The sequence below is a fragment of the Vigna umbellata genome, chromosome 5, assembly GCF_029865625.1.
Source record: "Vigna umbellata cultivar VRB3 chromosome 5, Vumbellata_1.0, whole genome shotgun sequence".
Classification (NCBI taxonomy): Eukaryota; Viridiplantae; Streptophyta; class Magnoliopsida; order Fabales; family Fabaceae; genus Vigna; species Vigna umbellata.
In genome coordinates this window covers 62,277,486-62,301,704 of record NC_142169.1, presented here as the reverse complement: position 1 = coordinate 62,301,704, position 24,219 = coordinate 62,277,486, and the positions used below count along the sequence as shown (strand labels likewise).

General features: G+C 30.1%; 1 protein-coding gene across 1 annotated transcript; it reads right to left on the bottom strand.

Annotated features, from left to right (window-relative positions):
• Positions 1 to 18,259: 18,259 nt before the first annotated feature.
• Positions 18,260 to 23,751, bottom strand: PFD3 (prefoldin 3). The gene is made up of 6 exons (XM_047317964.2): positions 23,548 to 23,751; positions 21,660 to 21,717; positions 20,852 to 20,923; positions 19,425 to 19,544; positions 19,229 to 19,330; positions 18,260 to 18,624 (listed from the first exon to the last, which is right to left on the bottom strand). The coding sequence occupies exons 1-6, from the start codon at positions 23,712 to 23,714 to the stop codon at positions 18,544 to 18,546; spliced, it is 600 nt and encodes a 199-aa protein (XP_047173920.1). The 5' UTR covers positions 23,715 to 23,751; the 3' UTR covers positions 18,260 to 18,543.
• Between the last annotated feature and the right edge of the window lie 468 nt (positions 23,752 to 24,219).

The window sequence follows — 24,219 nt, the reverse complement described above, 5'->3', positions numbered from 1 at the left end:
AATCAATAATTCTATTTGTGGTATTGTTCTTGATTTGATGAATTTATATATGTAAGAAAAAGTAAACATAGATGATTTAGTATATGGATGATCTTATAAATCTTATGAACTTGAAATGTCTAATCACTAAGAATTGATGAGGTTTGTTGGACGATAATGAGTGCATTACCAAATCACATGGTTTAGCCTACACTAATTAATGTTGAATTTCATTACTCTACATTTGTAATTCTATTTAGTAATAAGGGTTATTGTTTTTCAAGCATTCATTTCAGAATACTGTAAAAGTTGAAACAAAAAGTGATTCAACTCTGTATATACTCAACCAGGCATTCAATTCTAAATTCATAACAAAATCCAACAACTATAATTTGTAAGTGATGGAGACAATTATTTCAGATTGAGAATACTTTGAAGTTGTGTGTGAAAGAAATATTCTGAATTGCCATCATTTATAGTCTCAAAAATCAAATATTGAGGCTTTCTCCGTTCATACTACAACCTTTTTTCCATGTACTATATATTCTAATGCATGTGGGTGTCTGTAACAAGAAAATAAATACACTTTTTATATTCTTAAATATACACAAATATTTTAGTACTTTTGCTTTGTTTAATGATAGTTTTTAAAATATCTTTAACTTCAGATATTCAGTTGTTAGATCTATAAAAACCAAATTCTGCATAAAGTTTTGATAATATAGTTAGTCCTCATGTTTAAATGCATTTTTCAATAAACACTTATAATAAAATATAAAATAAAGTTTTTTCATGAATTAAAATTAGTTTAAAATTAACAATCTTAAATAAGGGAAGTGATCATTTTAATAAATATATATAAATTAATTTAAACTAATTCATTTTTTTCATATAAAATAGGGTTAGATTATTACTGTGTGATATCTTAGTAGTTTCTCACCACAGTTTCTATTCGTTGACAGGAATCCAATTGGAAGTTTCGTGGTAAAAGAAATTAAAAATTGGATCAGGTGGAAGGTACCTCTACAATTACAGAAAAGATTAACTTGCATGTTGTTCCAAAAATTACTCTCATAAAATAATTTAATGTGAACTTTTATATATATATATATATATATATATATATATATATATATATATATATATATATATATATATATATATATATATATATATATAAAAGAGCAAAAGTAATAATAATAATAATAATTTTATTGGAATTTTGAGTTGGATTCGGTGATGAGATTTCAACGATAGTTCAATTTTTTTTTTTATAAACTAGTTATATTTATAGAGTTAACATAAATCATAAATTTATGTTACAATACTTACATCAAAATATATAATAATGGTGTAGTTAATAATAACATAATAATATTTCATTATAAATAATAATTGGTTTAATCATTTTCAAAGTTTCTATTTTGAATGAAAATCTCAAATTGGTCTTTTTCTTTTTTAATGTCTCTATTGCATTCTTATTATGTGAAAATTACAACAATTACACCCCAAATTGCATCAAACGATATTATAATTAGGTTGATGTGACATGATCGTTTTTAAATGACATAGACTTCATTATTTGGTGTACGTGATTCTGTGTAAGTGATTCTGACTTTGATGCGTCTTTTTTATTTTTTTTAAAAAGAAATTTGAAAAAATGAATTAAACATGGGGAATGAATTTAGAAATTGGGGATTGAATTTGTTCAAATTAGGGATTGAATTTGTTCAAATTAGAAATTGAATTTATTCGAATTAGGAATTGGGAAAAAGGTATTGAGCAATTAGTGATTGGCAACCCCCACCTCGTGTTGTTCATCTCATTGTGCCATTGCTTCTTCTCCATCTTCACCATCTTCATCAACCTGTAGAGGATAGAAAGAAGAAAACCCGAAAATAATCCACTCGAAACCCAATTCGTCCAAGTCACAATAATTGTGCGAGCATAAACCACAACCACAAGTCCATCATGGAACCTTAATCTAGAACCATGTTTGTTCATCCTTGTTCATCTCTATGGCAAACTGCAGGAAAATTAAGCGAGTAGCCTTCGCGAGCCCTAATCGAGACATTCAAAGAACCGAGATTGCGAACATTTTCACATTGCAACCCCCAAATTTTAGAAACCTAATTAAACCTTAAAGTTGAGATCTGTTCGCAACACTGAAATCACGCTACAAGAGCAACCACGAGGAACCCTTTCGTCTTCCATTCTCCACGTGACGCCAACCAAATTGCAGCCATGGAAACCTGCAAAGGACCCAATCATAAACTTAGAAACAGAGAAAGTTCAAGATCACAGTTAGCATCAGTTCATTTTCCTTGCGCAAGACAAACAAATTCAATCCCTAATACATGAGTAAGACGAACATGGATCATCTTCAAACCTCTTTTACTTCAAAACAACTAACACCTTTTAAGAAGAGGCAGAACAAAATTTTCCTCTTTTATTAGGGATTGAAGCAATTAAGGATTCATAAAAAAATAGAAGTTTTCCCAACTTTTTTCTAATTTTTTTATTTGAAAACAACTAAAATCCACATAATACCCTATGTCTTCTAGGTCATTTAAAAACTAAGATGACTATGCCATTTCAACCTAATTATAACGGTGTTTTTGGCCCAATTTAATGATGACAGGGGTATAATTATTATAATTTTCACAAAATAAAAATTTAATTGAAACTCAAAAAGAAAATTTAAAATTCTCATCCCAAATAAGGATCTCCCGAATAATTAAATCATAATAATTATAATATCAAACGGTTAAAATTAGTAATTATATATAGATATTATATAAACATAAATATAGGTTATTCCAAAGATGAGAAACTCATTCGAACGTGAACGTGTTTTTTAATATGTTTAAGAACAAATACATTTATATATTCACTTTTAGAAAAAATATAACGTTTATCAAAATGTATTTAGTAAAAAAAATTAAAAATCTGATATAAAAAAATAATGTGGAAGAATCTTTCTAATTATCTTATCAAAAGACTAATTTTAATTATAATTTTTATTTTTGTAAAAATGTTGATAAGGTCATTGATAGTGGTGGAAAATGTGTAGTTTGTGTTTGTGTATTTGTTTTCCGTGTTTCTCTTTTGATTATTGGATGCAGCAGAAGCTTGAGACCTTCATTTTATCCAAAGAAGCTTCGGTACAGTCTTTTGACGCCACGCCTTGTTATCTATTTTAAATATTTGGTTACAAATAATATTGAATTAAATGTAATTTTGAATTGAGTATTGGAATTAGCGTTTAAAAATTATCCCCACTAACATTCTTTTAATTATAAGAAAACGCACAAAAACTCATATAAAATTGTTTCGGTTGTATAAGTCTTACCTTGATCTGCTTTGTGTCACGATCCTAAGGAGCTTTTCTGAGAGAATTATTCTTAATCAATATATAGTGAATATACAGAAAACACTTCAACAAGTAAGATATATATTTTATAAAAATCTTAATTAAATTAAGAAAATGTGTCTTTACCTCAATATTAACGGCATGTTTATAGAATTTATAGGAATCAAATTAATTAATTAATTATTATTTGTTAACATACTTATTAATTGTCCATTAATAATAATTATTCTATTTGGACAGATTAGTTTGACCAAAACCGTGATCGGTATATCCATTTAGTAAAAAACCATAAAAATGAAAAGAAAAAATGGAAAGTTTCTGTATGAGAAGAAAGTCATAATCTAAGATATTGGATATATCTCATCGGTGATTCTCTAAAAATAAGAGAAAAACTAATAACCATATATTTTCTCATTCGGCCTATATGCGCCATAGGACACTATGCTTCTTTTGGAAAGCCTGAAGAGTGAGAATTCAGTAGCATTTCAGAAAAAAACAAACAAACAAACAGATTGCCAGCTCATTTTTCTACACGTGATTTAAAGCAATAATTTTATTTATTTTTTAATTGCACTCATTAATTAAGCTATAGTTGAGTAAATAAAAAAAATATTGAGAAAAAATAGATTTGAACTTTTCAATTAAAATTGTGGGTTTGAATCTAATACGTTATAAAGAGGAGGCTAAATTCTACCCAAACACACCTTCCATGTTTATATGACAAAAAAATTGAATAATAATGTTAGGGAAGATAGCCGAAATGTGCTTAGAGAGGAGAGCTTAAGAGGATCAAGTTTATAATTCACTCAAAGTACCCACCAAATTTAATAATTGATATTATTTATTAACAGTGTCAATAAATAATCAAACTTATAATATGACAACAAAATAAGTAATCATTCTTTTCTCCTTATCTCCTAATATTAAAGAATATACAGGGAGGAAAATAAATTGCTTTTTTTAAGCTGTTTCAATTAATTTTGTCAAAATATCTATATACTTTGACATTATCTTCTATTTTTATCAATAAAAAAAAATATATTAAATATGAGAAATCCTAAAAATATTCAACTCTTTCACAAACTTAAAACTATACATTGAATTGAAAAAAATGTATATAGTCTTTATTATAAAAGTACAAATAAGTATTATAATTAATTGATGTCTTCTTTACTTATTCCATTTAACAATCATATAAGTGTAGTATATGTTTTTGTCACTGATAATCATATATATACTCTGTCATTTTTAAATAATTACAATTACACTTTATTATAAAAAATAAGTATGAAAACATTCAGTTGGTAAGAAGTGAAAGTATATACATATTTTGATTCTCATCAAATTTTATTTATATATAATTGTAAAATATTTTATATAACTCTTTCACTTTTAATTTGAAATTTATAATATGATAATTTATTTCTAAATATTTATATAAAAATATGTCATTTTTATATTAAATATTCTATAATATTATATATTCATTAATATGATTTTTATTTTTTATAAAAAATAAGTAATTAATATTAAAATAGTAAATGAGCACAAGTATGGAGTATATCTGTTACTCAAAAAAGATTGAAATGAGAAAAAATCGTATATTCATTAAATATATAATGAGGATGAATATTGATTTTTACTTTACAAATAAATATAAAGGAGTATGACATAATGAAACTTTTTATTTTGATTCCTTATTATTGTCGTTCTTAATTTTAGAGACTGAGAATAAGAAAAAACAAGGCTCAACTCTTGTTTTGAATTTTGAAATTTTATTTTAATTTTTCTATTGAATTATCAACATTCAACATCTATTAATAAACAACCAGTGTAACTTTATCGATAAATTCTATCAACAAATAATTAAACCACAATAACTCACCTCACTAACCTACCAAAACTCCCATCAATAAATAAAATATCAAAATCTATTAGTAATTTTATTTGATAATGTAATATCACTATCAGATTTTCTAAAGCTATCAAAATGGGTAATCCGGTCTGACCCGACTCGACCAACCCACCACGAATTTGGCCACTCAGTGAGTCAACCCAACCCGACTCATTTATTAGCGAGCCAAAAAAATTTAAACCCGACCCGACTCATCACGGGTTGGTGGGTTAAACGGGTTTGCTCATTGGCTCACTTAATTAACTTTTTTTTCACCCTTCTCTTCTCAGATTCTTATAACATGTTACATTGATCGACCAAATTGAAACAATAATAACTGGACCAATTGATATAAAAGAAAATAAAACAAAAGACATATATTGTTATATATATTCTAAGCTATGAAGCATAAAATTTTGCCAATTTAATTTACTGAGACATACACAACCGTTTGACCAAAAAACTACATATAGTCGTTAACAAAATAAAACTGTCATGTTTGTAGATAGGTCTAAAAACAAGATAAAACAAATGATATATTCCTGAATTATCCAATCTATAATATTATTCATCTACTAAATTGGAGTCCTAAATGGATAAATCCACAGTATTATGCTCTCTTGAAGCATCTTCTTCTTTATCTCCGTCTATAATATTATCCAATCTATAATCTTAGGGTTTAATTTGCAGAGGCAAACTTTTGGAAAGACAGCAGCGCAAGAGGCTATGTTGCTAAGTAAAGATTATGCATTTTGAATAATTAATTTAATTTCAATAAAAAAATAGAATTTAAATAATTAATTTAATTTAATTAAAAAAATAGGTGGGTTGGTAAGCCAACCCGACCCACCATGAATTCAACCCGTGTGAGCCGGATCAAAATTGACTCGAATAAAAAAAATTATATTTTTTTTCAACTCAAATTCATAATGAGCCGAGTTGACTCACAATTTCAATCCATTTTTACGACGTTAAGATTTTCATACTTCAATAATTTAAGTATTTATAGTAACACTCTGTTACAAAATATTATATTCCTTGGTCCACTTAATTACTTCGTCTTGTAGCCAACATGTACATGTCATCCTTCGTCATCATATACATAATCTACTAACACATTCAGTCTTTATGTGATCATCATTTAATGCTACAATAAAAAAATTATATTGTATTTCAATTATTTGCCCAACTATAACCATTTGAGCCAATATTGGATAATTCCCTCCACCAGGATGACAATACAAGTATTTTACTCTTTTTCTTTGCGTTTAATCTAATTTTAACATTCTCACAAAATAATCTTAAAGTAGATTTTAGGCATTATACTAGATCAATACATCTAAATACAAAAGGTATGTTATTATATCGTCTTCTATATTTATAATTATGATATAAGACCATTGAGTGCAAAAAGGTTAGATTAGTGTAATTTAGAAAAATAAAGATACACTAATATCTTTCCCTTTACAAACTAAAAAGCAAAATCCCATATTATTAAAGTTTCTTCTTTTTTATCCAAACCCAATATTTCTAACTTATTCACTTTGCTTCTCTCTCCACTTTTCAACCACACCCGAGGTGACTGACAATAGTTAGAGCTGTTGTAAAGTTTTCATGGATTATTGCATTCCTTGCGCACAAAACTAAAAAGACAACGTCACAAATAGACCCTTATTTTATTTTCAGAATCGATTTCAATTAAGTAGTAATATCAGAACAATTTTTAATGTATATAAATATTTGTGTTTATAATATTATTTTGACGCGTTAACTTTTTTGTTTTCCGAAAAGTTATTAAATTTTATAGAAATTGATATATTTATTTTGAAAAGTTAAAAGTTCACGACCAGTTGGCTTTATAATATAAATATGAAAGCAAACGTACTTTACGCGGTTGTGGAATATTCTGCCTTCGCTTCTAACTCACGCTTTGTATAGCTCGTAACTGTAGAACACCAACAGTTCAACGACCTTTGCTATATGTTCCTTATTGGGAGTGCCTTTTTCTTCTCTTTCTTTATTTATTTTTCCTTTAATATTTATAAAATAACATTATTATAATTTTTACGATAATTATAATAAATTAATATTATGTAATTAAATACCAGTGTAAAATTGTAGAGTTCAGACTTTCTAATGCATAATAACTTGTTCTTTTTTTCTACTTTTCACTCATTCAGTCCCATCAATGTATTCAATATCATTTCTATTTGTTACTATTTTAATTACACGATGATGATTCCCTTTATTTTTTCTAAATTGTGAATCGCGTGAACATATTATACGTTGTTACTTGTTGGGATAATACGAGACAATCAAGCGTTAATTTAGCACGTCTTTCCTCTGTTTCTATTGTTACTATGGACTTCCATGCAAGGTTAATGACCAGATAAATTAATGTTAAATTCTTTTAAATTTTATAAAAAAAAAGTTTAGGCTTGAACTACAGAGACATTCAACTCATACTACAATATTCCCTATTTACGTCATATTAGGACTTCAATATTTAACAAACAGTTCATAAAACCGCTCCTAACTTGAGCATCGGAGTGTCTTTTGCAGGTACCTCCCCCTCCGATCCAAAGCGACAACCGAGCGGTCTAAACTGGAAGCGTACAAGCGGAGCACACAAGTGGAAGGCAACCAACCCTCGGACAAATCTCACCGAAACATTTTGACGCCCACCGTGGGGCCAAGCGATATCCCATGAAACCACAAGGAACCAGACATGTAGACGTGCGCTCGGCCTCGACATTGCTATTACCAGGTTTTGAAACAAGAGTACAAAATTCCATAATAATTTCTAAAGGCATTTCTTTTATTTTGAGAACTTTCAGGAAGGTTCAGTCCTACATTCAACCTTGACTGGTTCCATTTTTTATTATAGGAATAATTTGAAGCTAAAGACCGAGTGGTAAATCCCACTCGGCCAAGAGGTAAATTCCTCTATAAAGATTGAAGACCGAACGGTAAATCGCACTAGGTGAAGAGGTAAATTCCTCTATAAAGATTGAAGACCGAGCGATAAATTCCACTCGGCGAAGAGGTAAATTCCTCTATAAAGATTAAGACCGAGCGGTAAATACCACTCGGCGAAGAGGTAAATTCCTCTATAAAGATTGAAGACCGAGCGGTAAATCCCACTCGGCCAAGAGGTAAATTCTTCTATAAAGATTGAAGACCGAGCGATAAATCCCACTCGGCGAAGAGGTAAAATCCTCTATAAAGATTAAAGACCGAACGATCTTATTTGATTGGCCCACCGGTCTTATAACAACCTATTCTCACATTAATGCATTGGTTTGTTTGGCTACTCTATTTCTCACCATATCAAATTTCGAGTTGTTATATTTCTTCAGTACAGGTAATAGGATCCTGCAAATCACAACCGAGAGGTAAATCCATCTTGTCAAAGTTGAAAACAAAGACCGAGCGGTAAATCCCACTTGGCCGAGAGGTAAAACCCTCTCGTCAAAGTTGAAGCCAAAGACCGAGAGGAAAATCCCTCTCAACCGAACGATTTTTACTCTCATCAACCGAGAAGCTCTTATAACGACTTGAAGCACACGGAGAACAATATGCTCAATACAACGAGAACAATCTCCCTGAAACTCATAAGTCCTATAGTTAACCGTTCGGCTAAAGCCGAACGATTAACTCGGACTTGAGGGGCTTATGTTACTATGGACTTGCAGGCAACGATCGGTATTGGTCTATCAGCTTCTCAGCCGGTTGGTCTCGGCAATCCTCTTGTCGTTCGGTCTCGGCAATCCTCTTGTCGTTCGGTCTCGACAGTTGTTGAGCAGATTTAATGTACAAATAAATGTGATAACGGCTGTCGTTAGACAATTAAGGTTTGCATTAATGACCATTAAAAGGTAAATTAATTGGTCAGATTTCTTTAAACTCTATAAAAAAGAGTTTAGGCTTGAGGTACAAGGACATTCAACTCATACTATAATACGCCCTATTTATGTCCTATTAGGAGTTCAATATTTAACTGTAACAAACAGTTCATAAAACCGTCCTAAAGCATCAGAGTGTCTTTTGTAGGCACCTCCCCTTCGATCCAAAGCGACAACCGAGCGGTCTAAACTGAAAGCGTACAAGCGAAGCACACAAGTGGAAGACAACCGACCTTCGCACAAATCTCACCGAGTGTCTATGTTTTTTCTTGTTTACATACAGAAAAATCCTTCATAAGTAGCAATTATATATTTATCATTTTTTGTTGTGTATAATTAGACAAGTTCTTAAATAATAAATATTATACATATCATGAACACCCGAATCAACTCATATTTAATCATGGTTGCTTAACCAGTGATATTGAATATTTGAGTTATGAAGTTGCAGAGTCTGATTAGAGTGCTTTCTGTTTAGAAAGTTTGTATATACTTCCATTTTAGGTTTCGTAACAGTGCGCGACAAAGATGTAGTTGCAAAATTTTGACAAGAGTTTCAGCAATGAAAAAACTTTTGAGGAAAGAACTTCTGTAACACGATTTGAAACGGCATGATTTAGAAGAGTGGGAAGAGAAGAGATGGTTCAAAGAGGTATGATGAGTTCGTGTATATCGTGTTATGGATGATTGTGCAGTACAGAGGCAGTGGAGACAAACACATGCAGGGCACGTAATAAACGACGCTAACAGTACTAAAAGAAATAGATTAGATTTAATCATTTGATTTGATCGCATGAGGTTAAGTTCAGTGCACATGCTATTCACGTGCGAAGCGTAGGGCAGTGTCGCAGGTCTTAGCTGGAGAAGAAGAAGAAGGGGAACGTTAAGGCAACGGGTATCGGCGGCGTTGTCGGTGGTTGCCACTTCATTCTCTCTCTGACCTGTGCTGTGTCAGCGCAACCACATGGGAACAACCGACAGAAAATCCAAGGTCGTGTTTGGTGGTTTTAACAAGAACAACCGATATGTCGCCGTCTCGAGTGATGTGAGATTACCCATGCACACCTTATTCAACAGTCAAACCCTCTCAACATTTTTTCTTCTTCTATCAATCACTAATATACAAGGTACAAGGGAATTTTACGTCAATAATATATTATAATTGTTTCTTTTATGATAAAAAAACTTAATACGTTATTTTTAATAAAGTTTCTCTTTCAATCGTGTTTTCTTTAATTACAAAATTTGAATTTAATTACGTGATTATGGAATTCAAATTAACTTACATATTACCGAAAACAAAGAAAATAAAGAAAAGAAAAGAAAAGAAACACTGTTTCAACTTGTTTCCTAGTTTTATTATTCTGTTCCTGAGCCTAATCAGTACGTTGTGTTGTCGGTCTGCCAGATATCCCTATTTTATGGCGCATGGTATGCTTTTTATATTAAGATAATATGAAAATATTATAGTTTTATTTCATGTCTACTTCATTTCCATCGATATTTTTTTAAAAGTGTTTTGTACCAGAGTATATGTTTTATGACTTCTTTTTTTAATAAAAGCATGTATTTTTTTTATTAATATAATTGATCTTAATTAATTTTAATTATTCTTTTCAACTTTATTTAAAGAAGATAAGAAGACGTAATAAGATCGAATAAGTATCATGTTGAAAATTCCACACCGAATAAAAACAAGAGAAATTTATATTTTAAGATTGGGTTATATATAGTAATTCTTATTTTTACTTGATGTAAAAGATCTCTAAAATAATATACTCGAATTCATCTTTAAACCGTTGTTTTGTTTATTACTGGGGTTATTGAAGTTAAAAGATTATTTCATTTTATTTTATATGCTTAACATTTTGATCCATGCTACTTTTTATAGTTTTATATAATGATGTAGAAACTTTTAAGGGTGTATTATAAAGAGGGTGAGTTGAATTATTACATTGTTGTCGGCAAGTTGGCATTTAAGAGCAATTTAAGGTGATTGATTTGGTCCAATTTATAAGCAGTTGACCACTAAATAAAGTATTTACCTGGGTTAGAACAAATAGAACATGAAACAAAAAAGGTATATAGACTCTCTTTTCTCCATTGATGGTTTCTAGAATTTCTTGCAAGAATCAATTAGAGCCACTAATTAAAGTGGCATGCTCATCAAAATCTTGGTTTAGACTACCTCCAAATTATATAACAAAAAATTTATCTTCCTATTCAATTTTTTTAAGACCACTGATATAATAAATATTTTAAGTACACGTGCATCAAATTGTTATAATTTTTCTTTTATAACATGCACGAGGATTATTGGATGATTTTAAATTCAGGATACTTCACTTTTTCTTTTAAATATCACTAGTTTATGCACCAAATCACATTAATAAACAATGAGTACTTAAACCCTTTAATCAATAGAACAATCCCCAATATTCATAGATTAGTATGTGGAAATTTAGATTGGTCATAAGAAATAATATAGAACAAAAGTATTTAATTTTTTTAACTAAAAACGAGTGTGGCTCTACGCTGGTATTGGTTTACTATTATAATTTTCTTTTATGAAATCATTATAAACTGCGATAGGTTTTGTGACGATATTATTAATTTTGTTATAATTTTTTTTTAAAAAAAGCTATCACAAAATTAGTCAAAAAAGAATTAATGTTGTTTTTGTGACAGAAGTTTGTAACATTAAAAATTTGTTACTAAACTATTTGTCATAATAATCACAACTGTTTATTAAAGTAAACTTAGAATCATATAAAAAAATGAAGTAAAATCGTTTAAAGTAACAGTCGCCTTAAATAACCAAACTTAAATAATATTGTTTTCATTTAAATAACCATTTACAACCGTGATGTGTGATTATATATGTATTATTACGGATTATTGTGTGTTACTTTAATAATTGATCATTCTTGCATTCTATCTGTATTTTGTGATCACGCTATATGACCTTGTTTAGGTAATTTTTTAAGAACTAAAGCAAGAAAGAAGCTATTGATTTCTCAATATGTTTTGTGCTATGTGTCTTTGTTGTAGTTCTATAAATTTGAACTATGTAATATAAGTTGATTATGCAAAACTAACATTTTGTCAAATTTGAATGTTTTACTATACTTAAAATTATATATTTTGAAGTGTCATATTTATAAATTAAAGTTAATTTATATTTAAAATAATTTGTAAAAGTTTTCTTATATAATATTTTTATTTTTTATTTTTATTTTCGAACTTGTTATAAGCTAATTTTGGTTTTATGAAAAAACTTATTTTATTATTTATTTACTTCCTTCTTTCAAAAAGAAAAGAAAGTAGAAAATGGATGAATAAGTGAAGGAAAAGGAAATAAATAAAGTGGGAAGTGAAATTGGTTGAATTAAAAGAAAGAGAGTGAGAAGTAAAAATAAATAATATAAAAAAACTGTGAATAATTTAATTAAAGCAATAGAATAAAAAAGTATATAAACTATCATTTAAAAAACATTAAAGAGTCCTATATAAAAAATGAAATGTGATTAAATGTTAAGAAATGTTTAAATTTTTACCGACTACACTGTAAGTGAACTAAGAACTATGTATATATTTTTGTATGTGCCGTTGAAGATTTTTCAATTTTGCTAATTATAGTTTTTAAAGATAAGGATATGACATTGTTTATCAAGTAGGTAATTTGTAGCTAGTATAATTGATAGGTCGATTATTAGATATTTTATGAATTATGATTAAATATATAGGATTGTATAATTAGATGGAGTATCATTTATCAGTATCTTTGGACCAATCGGCTCGTAACTATGACCCATTCAGATGGGTCCAAGATCAACAAAATACACTTATAAATATTATTTTAACCATACCTTGACTTTATTTTTAAAATCAATTTAAATTTGACTAGAATTTCCAGCAAAGTATTAACGTGGGAGAATTTTTCACATACATCTCACCTTTCGATAGAGAAAAAAAGAGACTTGAAAAATGAATATCCAATAGTAAAAAAATTGTTAACAGGAAGAAGTGTTTATAGGATTCGATTAAAAAAAACAATATATATATATATATATATATATATATATATATATATATATATATATATATATAATTTTTTTTCTTAATAAAATAGTTAGGTGTCAATCCAACTTAATTTTTTGATAAAAATTTATCTTAAGAATTTTAAAATTAGACAAAATTAGATAACAAAAGTAAAACTACAAAACTAAGAATAAATATATAGATAAATAATATAATTTGTTACAATGAGCTTATAACTTACCGGTGGTAGGATAGATGGAAAGGACCGAACTGTTGACATGTCAGGAAAACATATCATGACCGTTCGGTCTCGACAACCGTTGAGCAGAGTTAAGGCTCTATAAATGTCACAACGGCTAGGGATTAATTTTTACATTAATGATCATTAAGAGGTAAATTAATTGATTAGATTCTTTTAAACTCTATAAATAAGGGTTTAGAAAATTTTTGACTTGAACGTCGGAGTGTATTCTGCAAGTCACTTTCTTACATCGATCGGTTATCTGGAGCAGGAAGCGAGGAAGACGTTCGATAGACACAAACTCTTCAAACGGTTATCTTGGTCTCATTTCAACGTAAACACTATTCAATAACAACTTTGATATAATTTGATTCAATAACGAATGAGTCAGAAAAAAATACCAAAAAAAAGAGAATAAAGTTAGTGAAATAGCAGCAACCAGGAAAAAACTAAAAAATGCCACAAATATGATGATTTAGATGGCATTACGTGCGAATATTTATGTATCTATTCAAATAAACTTTTTTTTAATTCATTTACTAGAGAAGATGACCAAATCCAAACTTAACTATTATTTTCCAATACACTATAAAATTAAAACAATTGTTTGGTCACCAGTATTTAACCATAATAAAAATTAAATACACCAATTGACTTTGGAATGCCTAAGATTAAGAAAACCTCATTTTCAGGTAAAATTGAAAATCAGAAAATAACTTTGAATTTATTGTATTCTCATTTTTTTTCCTGACTTAGATTTTTCTTTAAAATTAATGTGAATGTTTTTATTAGACCGAGAATTGAGGAATATATACGTAACCACAAAAGAATAAAATAAATAAATAAATTGGAAAATGGCACAGTCAACGGTTGTTTTCTAGAAATTGGAGAAGGTTTTAGTTATCTTTTTGTCATTTCCTTTGGAATCTAAAAACAAAGTGTTTCCGTTCAAAATCATTTGACTCTTTCTGAACCATAAAAATATTTTACAAGTGTAGATAATACACTTCTATTCCATACTCAAATACCACGACAAATAATAATAATAATAACGTATAGTCCAATTGAAATAGTTAACTAATAGCAATTAATTATGCCATTTTTGATAATAAAAAAAATCAAAAAGGAACTTTTTCCGTAGAATTAAAATAATAATAAATAGAATCATTAGAAATTGTATCCCAAGTTAATTGGAAAATATTTTTCTAGGGACGCCACTAGAAAAAATAGTTAAAATTTATTATTCTATATTAAGTTTAGAAAGATATTTACTGCTTATTAAAATTTTAAAACTATCCATAAAGATGCAAAAATTATAAAATCATATGAAAATCTCACACTACAAACAAAAAGTTAAAAGCAAACAATATTTTCATTCCAGGAACATTTTAAAAAGTAATGTAGATCTTCTTTTACGTAATAAAGTATATTTAAAAGGACATATTAAATAATTTCATTTATAAAATATTATATAATTTTAATATTTCTATTATAATATTCTTCTTCAATCCTCATATTTTCTTAATATACAAGTGTTAAATATAATTTATAGTTTTAAAGCATTAGTTCTGCTTATTTTTATTTAATACTCACTCTTTACTTCTCAATTATATATAGCTGTTAAAACAGGTTATCCGACCCGGCCCACTACGGATTGGTCACTTAGTGAGCCAACCCAACCCGACTCATTTATTAGTGAGTCAAAAACATTCGAACCCGGCCTGACCCACCACGGGTTGGTGGGTAAACGGGTTGACTCACTAGCTTACTTAATTATAATTTTTTTCAAATAAAAAAGATTTACAAAATTTCTATAATTCAAATCTAAACAAATTTCATCCAAAATTTCACTCCCAATAAGAGTGTTTAATTAATTTTGAAAATAAGAAATTTAAATAATTTTTTCAAGCAAAAAAATAATAAATATTTTTTTATAAAATTAAAATTAAATTTTAATAAAATAAAATTAGGTAGATGGGTTAGTGGATCAACCCGGCCCACCACGGGTTCAACCCGCATGAATTGGGTTTAAATGAGCCGGGTTTAAATTTGACCCATACAAAAAAAATACAATTTTTTCAAATCCAACCCGGTTCGAACCTGTGGTGGGCCAAGTTGCTCGCAGTGACCCATTTTGACAGCTCTAAAAGAAAGTAGTTAATTAAGTTTTTTTTTCTCAAGAGTGGTTAGTTTAGTTGTTAGCAATAAATTTGTCCTAAATTTATATTTTTTTAATTGTGTTTGCTATTAATGCTCTTTTAGATATTTGTCAATGGACTCTTTCATATCATATTAGTTAGGTTATTTTGGCTAAAATAATTAATACAAGCCACGTTAAGATTTGTGGCTTATAATAATAATAATAATAATAATAATAATAATAATAATAATAATAATAATAATAATAATAATAAATATGCATTCCTTTTAAATTTGAGAGTTATAAATAATAGAAGAGGGAATATTTTCTTAGAAAGAAAGTATGAAAATTGGGGGGCGAAATTAAAGAAAGGGACGCAACATCTATAGTTTTTATATGCTTACTTTTTTTAATAAAATTATTTTCTTTCTAAAGTAAATATTCACTTTAGAAAAGTTCAAGCGTGGCTACGTAAAAACTTATTTTTATGGATTCAGAGAAAAAATATTTAATGTTAATTAAAAATATTTTAATTAAATTAAATTTATAAGATTATTAAAAAAATAATTCTTTGTAAAGCACTATTTCTTTAAAATTTATTTTTTCCTAATTTATTCTAATATCCTAAGAGAATCTTTTATAATTTTCTCTTTCACATTTGACAGGTAATTGATCTATTAAGTGAATTTTCATATTTCTTCTCATATTTTCAGTTTTTTATTTTGTTATTTGTTGCATGTGGATCACAGTAGTAACTGAATGATTTAAAACTTAACTTCCTTTTAAAGAATATCACTTAGGTAAATATGAATTTAAATTTAGTTAACCAAAATTTAACTTAGTTTAGATCATTGTTCTTGGAGAAATTGTCTAATTTTTGTTATATTCTTAAATTTGAATTCCTTGCCATTGTTAATTGATTTTATTTGTTTTTTTTATGTTAAATGGTCTATCATGATTTTCTTATTATTGGCAAATGATGGGTTAATGAGGGTCTTTATGTACTATTATTTGATGTCTAAGGTATGTGAAACACTTTTATAGATTAGCATAAGAGTGACTTAAACCCCTTTCTCTAATGTCTATGTATATCTTAATGGATGAACAGAGTAAAATGTCTATAAATTATGTTTATTCTCAATTACTATGTTGTGAAATTTTTAGTGTATGAAAGTGAAGTTCAGAAGAAAAAAAGAAAAAGAAAAGTTGATCTTTTACACATTTATAACTTTCTCAACTCGAAATTGTGCTCAATAATGTTCTGCGGAGATTTCATTATCAAAGATAGGTAGAGAGAAACTTACAGCAACAAGGTGAGCTCAACCTTTGTGATTCTTTTGGGCAAATGAATCAATCTTCAAAACCTTTTTTTCTTTTCCCAAAATAAATCAGAACTTAAAATTTCAACTAACTCGATTCATTTCACTTATGGAAACTCGTGTGGAAGGGTGGTATTGACTATGATACGACTTCAGTTAAGGTCTGGGACCAGCCAATAAATAGGGAAGGGTCCCATCTAACGAGGTCAACCATAGCTATACCTTGAAGTGTTCTTGGAAAAATATTTAGGTTTGACCCTGCCAATATATTTTATTCAAGCTACAAAAACCCTACTTACCAAATTCATACATTAGCTGTGACCCATATTTTGGCCACCAAGACTGCTATATTTTTTTACCCGGCATCGTCATCAAGACAACACTTCAACTGTTACACTGTAAACTGAAAGCAAGATAAGTTGGCTTTAAACTTAAAAAAGAGATACAGTATAAGATTATATGGTTAGACAATTGGTATAGCTTGGAACAGGAAACGATTATTTTAAGATACTGACGTGCTTTTTATTCAGCAGTTTAAACTTTGACTATATTTTCAAATGCATACCATTTCACATCTTTCATTCATTGATGCCATACACACTGAGAGTAGTTGAGCTAAAATTAGTTTAACATATTAGTGTTAGATAAAAAAAATTTATCTCTTAAAACCAATTTTACTCTAAAATCACAATTTATGATTACCTTAATAAATCAAACAGGACCATTTCACACAAGCTATTAGACAATAAGTGCAGGTGGTTCAGTTCACCCCAATGAGTAAAGGCTGACCTTATTAAACTTATTGGGTTTTCTGGTTCACACTTTACATGGATAGGGTATGTTTAGAATGCAGATACCCATTATCAATGGTTCCCCATGTAAAGTCTACGCAAAAAAATTGACTACTTAGTATGAATATGAACTTCATGTGAACGCTTGAAAGCAGCACAGAAACCTGTTTGGGGAAATGAACAGCACCACTCAACCAAACTCTCATATCATGTCATTCAAACAGGTAGAGCTTTGAGAATAGATCCTGAATATCTCAGTTTTCTATTATTCCGTTACTTTCATGAACTGTGTCAGTAGACCAGTTGACTGGATCATAAATCAAACCTGGCATCATCTCACTCCTGACTAAGATTAGAAATTTAATATTTCATTAGAAACCGTCCAGATCTACGAGGAAAGATAAGATGACACTGACATCACTAGAGAGCAATCGATAGCGATGTCTTGTCCCGTTTTATTCAGCGTTGTTTAGTCCGATGGATTTCATTCACAATCGAAGCTTTCAGTGGGGCCTTTATGATTATCTATCTGATGCAGAATTTGGACTCAAACTCGGCTCTCAGAGACAACTAAAATTAGCATCAGCAATAGAAACATAAACAAGTAAAACCACATTACAGCCATATGATCACACCGAACAAAACTTTCCCATCAACCTAATATATGGGCATTTTACAAGAGACCAAGACAACAGCCAACATAAATATAGTTCCTCTTAGTCTACTGTGGTGAAACCGAACCGGAGACAGAGAAAACCGCAATTTATCTAAATTATAAATTGGCTAGAGATAAAAATCAAACTCTAAAGAAAATGTATAAGTGCTACATTTTAGATCTAGGTGTGAATAAATTATCCATTTTACTCTTGAGCAGTTGGAGCAGCAGCCTGTTGAATTCTCCGTTGATGCACATCCCAATTATACACGCGAGCAATTGTAACCTGATAAAATACATATATATCAATAACTAGAATTAATTATTTCCAAGAACCCTGTGAAAAGATTGGATGATAGATTACCGATACACATTCTCAACCACCTTTGTGAAATATACAAAAAGCGGCGGTTCAAGTGTCTCAAATGCGTGATATAAAAGATAAGATGTGCATGAAAGATGCGAAAATGAGAGTCTAGAAAATGCTGACTGGGCATCTTTGTATGCTTGTTTTTTAAGAAAACGAGGGAATGAATGGAAATGAATCACTGTTTTTCATTGTTTGTTTGTGAGTGTACTTTTCCATATTCAATATGAAGGTCCAAATTAAATCATTTTCACTCGCTTGTTTTTCCATTCCAAATCAAAATTTCTCATTTTCTTTGCCGAAAACTGACCAGTGAAATAAAACATTTTATCTCAATTTTCAATTCCTTTTTTATGTTCTACCTTCCTACAGTCTATCCCTCCTGCTGAAAACTTCCCCTAAAGGCATTAAACGGCCTTTCGCCATGCTGCTATACAAGCTCAATGTTCTTATGTATATTTGTTTTAAATGGGAAGGTGTGGAAAATGCAGAGGCGTATGGAACCCATAGTTAGCAAGCTGACCTGAGTGATTGTCACCTGGTCCCTCAAGAACTGAAGATCAGCAATCAGAACTTCTAAACTGGCTCTAGCATTATCCAGGTTCTTCTGTAGAAGACCTGTAGCCTGAAACAGAAATATATGCTTTATTTATATAGGGGGGTGGTGGGTGGGAAAGAAACAGAACAGAAATAACACCTAAAAACTAACATACAAGTACCTCTTCTAATGAATATTCAAGCATAACATTTGCTCCCAGCCACAAGCACACCGAATCAGTTTCTTCTATGCGTGCTCGTGAATATATGCCTTCTGATACTTCAAAATCAGTAAGTAGTTCCTGTATTTAAATTCAAATACAAGTTTGTAACATAACTAACGCTTTTCACTTGCAGTAAAATCTTTAAACAGTTTACTAGAAATACAAAGGTCGTATGAACAAATGCTCAATATTAAACTATTAATGACATGCAATATGATGAGAAATTGATTTACAATAACAACTAAGGACTCCATAGCAACAACTGAGCCTGAAATTTGGGTGGCAGGGAGGTGACTGGGACTGAAGGGAAAGTGATATCCAAAACTGCATTCCAAAATCTCATCAGAGTGGACTGGACACAGACCAAGTTATACAGAGTTTACATGAACATGTGTAAGAGACTATTCAATGATGGACCAAACAAGCATTTATTAATAATGCTTTATTATTCTGAGTTCTTTACTATTGTGCATGTGCAGATATGCTGAGTGGTAGATATATGTGTTCAGGAGACAATCTCACAAATACAAATGAAAACCTAGCATATAATGAACAAAAGCTTCTTGTTGTATTTTATATATCTTTTTTTCTTTTATTCCTTTGTTTCCTCTACTGTAGTCTTCCCAATCCAAAAGTTACACAACTAAGCACAAATTTAGCACATCCTTGTTGTACACAAATTTTGCACATCCTTGTTTCCGACCTGCCAGATTTTACATATATGAAAGTATATGTACATCCTTGTTGTTTTAGACCCACCAAATTGTGCACAATGTGAAGGCATTAACACAAAAGCAGAGTCCAATAGATTGAGACTTGGAATCAACTATAGGGGATGATGATACGCAAATCCCAACAGACAGAAAGAACTTTATCATATAGTATAAACCTGACATAAAACTATAACCAAAAAATAAAAAATAAATCAAAAGAACGTGTACAAATAGATTCCATATAACTAGAAAATTGAGATAAGCAGCAGCAATGAAGCCCGAGAATTAAACATGTGGACCTGAACCGGCAACTTTTCATGGAAAGAAGGAAACTACACGCTAGCTGGCAACAAGAAAAAAAATAAAAGGATATATATCTAAAACAAAGGTCACGACCACAAAACTAGTGCTATGCTTACATACTATTGAGGAATCAGGAAGTCTGGAGGATGTAACAACAGAAAAAATGATGGCATATTTTTTCCGGATAAATATATGTATTGAAGAATAATATACATACAATTTCAGAGTTCAGCTGTCTGATAAAAGTTAACGACCAATAATATCTTGACACTTTGCAAGATAATAACTACAAGTATATTTTACCTAAATTTTTACAATTATTACTTGTTTAGATATAGTTTGTTATAGAAAATCAGGCTCAAGACGAACCTCACCAGTACCCTTCTTAGCTTGCAATGTAGCAACAACATCTAAGCACTTTTCAATATCCGGTATCTTTGCCTGACACAACAACCACAGAAAAAAAGTGTCACTGCAATAGGCAGGTTAGATTACTAAAGAAAAAAATATTGGATATACTCACCTTAGAGTAACTTTAGATGAATCATTTTAGGTTTGCATATTTTTTCCAAAATAGAATAAAACCGGAACATTTTCTTGTTTTAGTTGAAATTTTAAAACTAGCAATTGGTAATAAATCAATAAGATTGTTTTAAGTCCATCCTATACCAGCATTCTACTTCAAATATGAAGCCTAGACAATTAGGAATCGCCAAAATTAAAAATATATACAACTTAGTTTGGAGGTTAAACCTACCATTCTACATGGCGTCAATGCAACTCAACTAAGCCACTAGACGTGAACCCAACTGTTTGTTCTGGTTAAATCCCATATATGTTTCAAAAGCTATAGAATTAGAACCATGACACAAGTCCCACGATGAGTAATATTAATCATGTGTTACAGAAAAAAGAGCTTTCTTGATCCCATCCAGCAGACACCTAAACAGGCATAACAATGTCAAATTCACACTTGATCTTTGACAAGTTAAAGTTTTAATTGGTGCTGCTAATTCTAACTTAAAATACAATAGGTGTTTCTTCATTTCATGTTTCTAGCCCTCAAACAAAACACCAACAAAAGAATAATAACATAAAATTATAAGTATGTCTCATTGTGTCTTATCTAGAAATATCGTAAAGTATTATCTATTTTAGATTTATAGGGAAATTAAACCTGAAGATCCCTTTGCTGAGCAAGAAGCTTCATTTCTACTACCTTGTATTGCTGAAGTCTGCAAGGAAAACATGATGGATCCTAATTCATACAAACACTAATAAGAGTGCATTTACACGAAACAGGAAATAAATTCACACATAAGAGTGTTTCTTTCAGTTTCCAAATGAACTTTTGGTTTTGAAAGCCTCTTTCAGAGCTAGAGAAACTTAATTTTTCATAGTATAATTAACACATTGGCAGCATTTGGTAGACAATTTAGAATGGAGACCAGTGTTACAAATTGTGGATGGCCAAATTTCTGACAAATAAGCATGTAATTACAGGCTATGGATCTTCCATTGCAGGCCTTCCTTCACAAATTGCCTATGGGAATTTGCAGAAAAACCCACTGTCATTTAGCAATGATGGGGGCATTTAGTTCCTTTTCCATGTCTGGTACAATTTTGGTATAACTAAAAGGTTAGAAACCAAGGAGAATAGTTTAGATCACTACCATACATACCATTCAGTTCAATAGTCAAACACATCATATTGAAATAATAATGATGGAAGGAGGTTCATGACATAAACTCCATTTAATAACATTTGTTACGACAAAAGCACAAGAGAAGAGTACAACTCAAAACAAAACACTAATCCATAAGGGGAGAGAGTCAAGAGACTTAAATATGACATCAAGTAGCTTATCCCACTTAGTGTGAGACACTTAACACTGTCACCTCCCTGAAGGACCAACATCTGCAACAGCTTAGACACAGTCGACACTAACTTAATCCAAGTTCATTTATCTCTGATTGTTTCACTCACCTATTAGTATTCAGTTTGCACCTTAATCCAGATTAAAGGTATCACTTTCCATACACTAATTCTCAATAAACGTATCAATTGCTAGGACTTAAGCACAAAAGGAAAGCCTAACCCGAAAAACTAGTTCTTTAGATGAAAGAGCCTCAAAGTTCAAATATATAATTAGATAACTTATCCTACTCAATGTGGATCTCCTAACAAATGGGTTGATCATACAAATTGCACACTTATTAATGAATCTAAAGAATGACAATATTTAAGCATCATGCATTGACATGTTTCAAAGATCTAGAAAGGAATCACGTTTATTGCAACCTCAAAATCACATGAAAAGCTGCATAGTTCATTAACCACTATTCAAATCACAGAAACAAAAATAAAAACAGACTATAATTTCAGGTAGCCTAACAGAGATTGTTTATCCAAAATAACTTCTACGCCATTCAGCCTTTCCTCATTTCGAGGTAATAATTCATTTAATGTTGTTCAAGTTTTTCCCCATGTAGCCAACTTGACCAACTGGAGGCTCTTGTTGTTGTATGCAAAAATTCTACCCATTCCAAAATCCAGACCAAAAGATCCAGCCTAAAAATCAACCATATTGATCTTCTTCAGCTCACATTCAGCTCAGCTTGTTCTGTCATCCCTATTCCCACCTTTGCATAAAAAAAGGTCATTTCACACTGAATCAATTTTAGAAATACCTACCAACTTCACCACTTATAAACTCACATCATTTACTCTATCACATTCTTTTAAAACTTTTATTGGCAAAATTGACTATCATTAGATCACAAACCCCACACATTTCTCAGAGTCGAATATTAGCACATTTCCTCCAGTTCCATACTCAATTTATAAAGAAAAATTACAAGGCACCGCAAAAATGCAGATTAACCTAGCTAAGAACTAACTGAAACTTAGATATAATTACCACACTGATATAATCACAAAACTCTACGAACGAAAAATATTACGATCAAGACAACCAGAGACAAATAACAAGCAGATCCTTAAAATTTTAGGTTTCGAGAATTTCGAAAATGAGAGAATAAAAGAGAAAAATGAAGATGAAAACCTTTCTTGGAGAAAAGCGAGGGCTGAGCCAACATCGAGGCTCGATTGAGTGAGGTAAGTTTGGACATCCTCCACGAATTGTGCCCCTGGTATTCCTCTTCGCTCCGTCAGGGCCGAACCTGAACCTGAACCTGAACCTGAACCCGATGTTGAAGACGAAGAAGCCATGGTTGACGCTCACACGCCGCAATACACCACACGACGCTTTATCAGTTGTCGTTTAAGTTTGGGTCCATCAGTGGACTTCTCTATTAGGCTACGACCAAAGCCCATGCTCAAGTTTGGTTCTTTTTCTTTTCTTAAAGTTACTTTTCACACCACCTATTTTATACTAGCATCATCCTTTTTTGGTAAATTTCACTTTAAATTCAAATATATCCCTAAAAGAGTAATTTTTAAACAGGTTTGTCTGACGTCAGTAATTTATAAAAAATATTTAGTTAAATATTAAAATTAAGAGTAAAAATAAATATAAGCATTTATTTATATGTATCTAAGCCTACAAAGAGTTTACCAATTGCCTATGTTTTGTTTATCAAACATTCAGGGTAAAAGTATGAAATTTTCAATAAAATTATATTTTTTCCATAAATTTTCCATATAGCTATGTTTTTATTAAATAGAAAAGTGGCAGTTCTCTTTTCTTTTTTGGTATAGTAAATTACAAAAAAAC

Bases quoted from the DNA above. Each gene is read 5' to 3' on its own strand.
- PFD3 (XM_047317964.2), bottom strand. From the start codon at position 23,714: ATGGCTTCTTCGTCTTCAACATCGGGTTCAGGTTCAGGTTCAGGTTCA. The intron at 21,718-23,547 runs GTTTTCATCTTC...TTTTCCTTGCAG, and splicing joins CTCGCTTTTCTCCAAGAAAG to ACTTCAGCAATACAAGGTAG. The intron at 19,545-20,851 runs GTTCGTCTTGAG...ATTTAAATACAG, and splicing joins CTAAGAAGGGTACTGGTGAG to GAACTACTTACTGATTTTGA.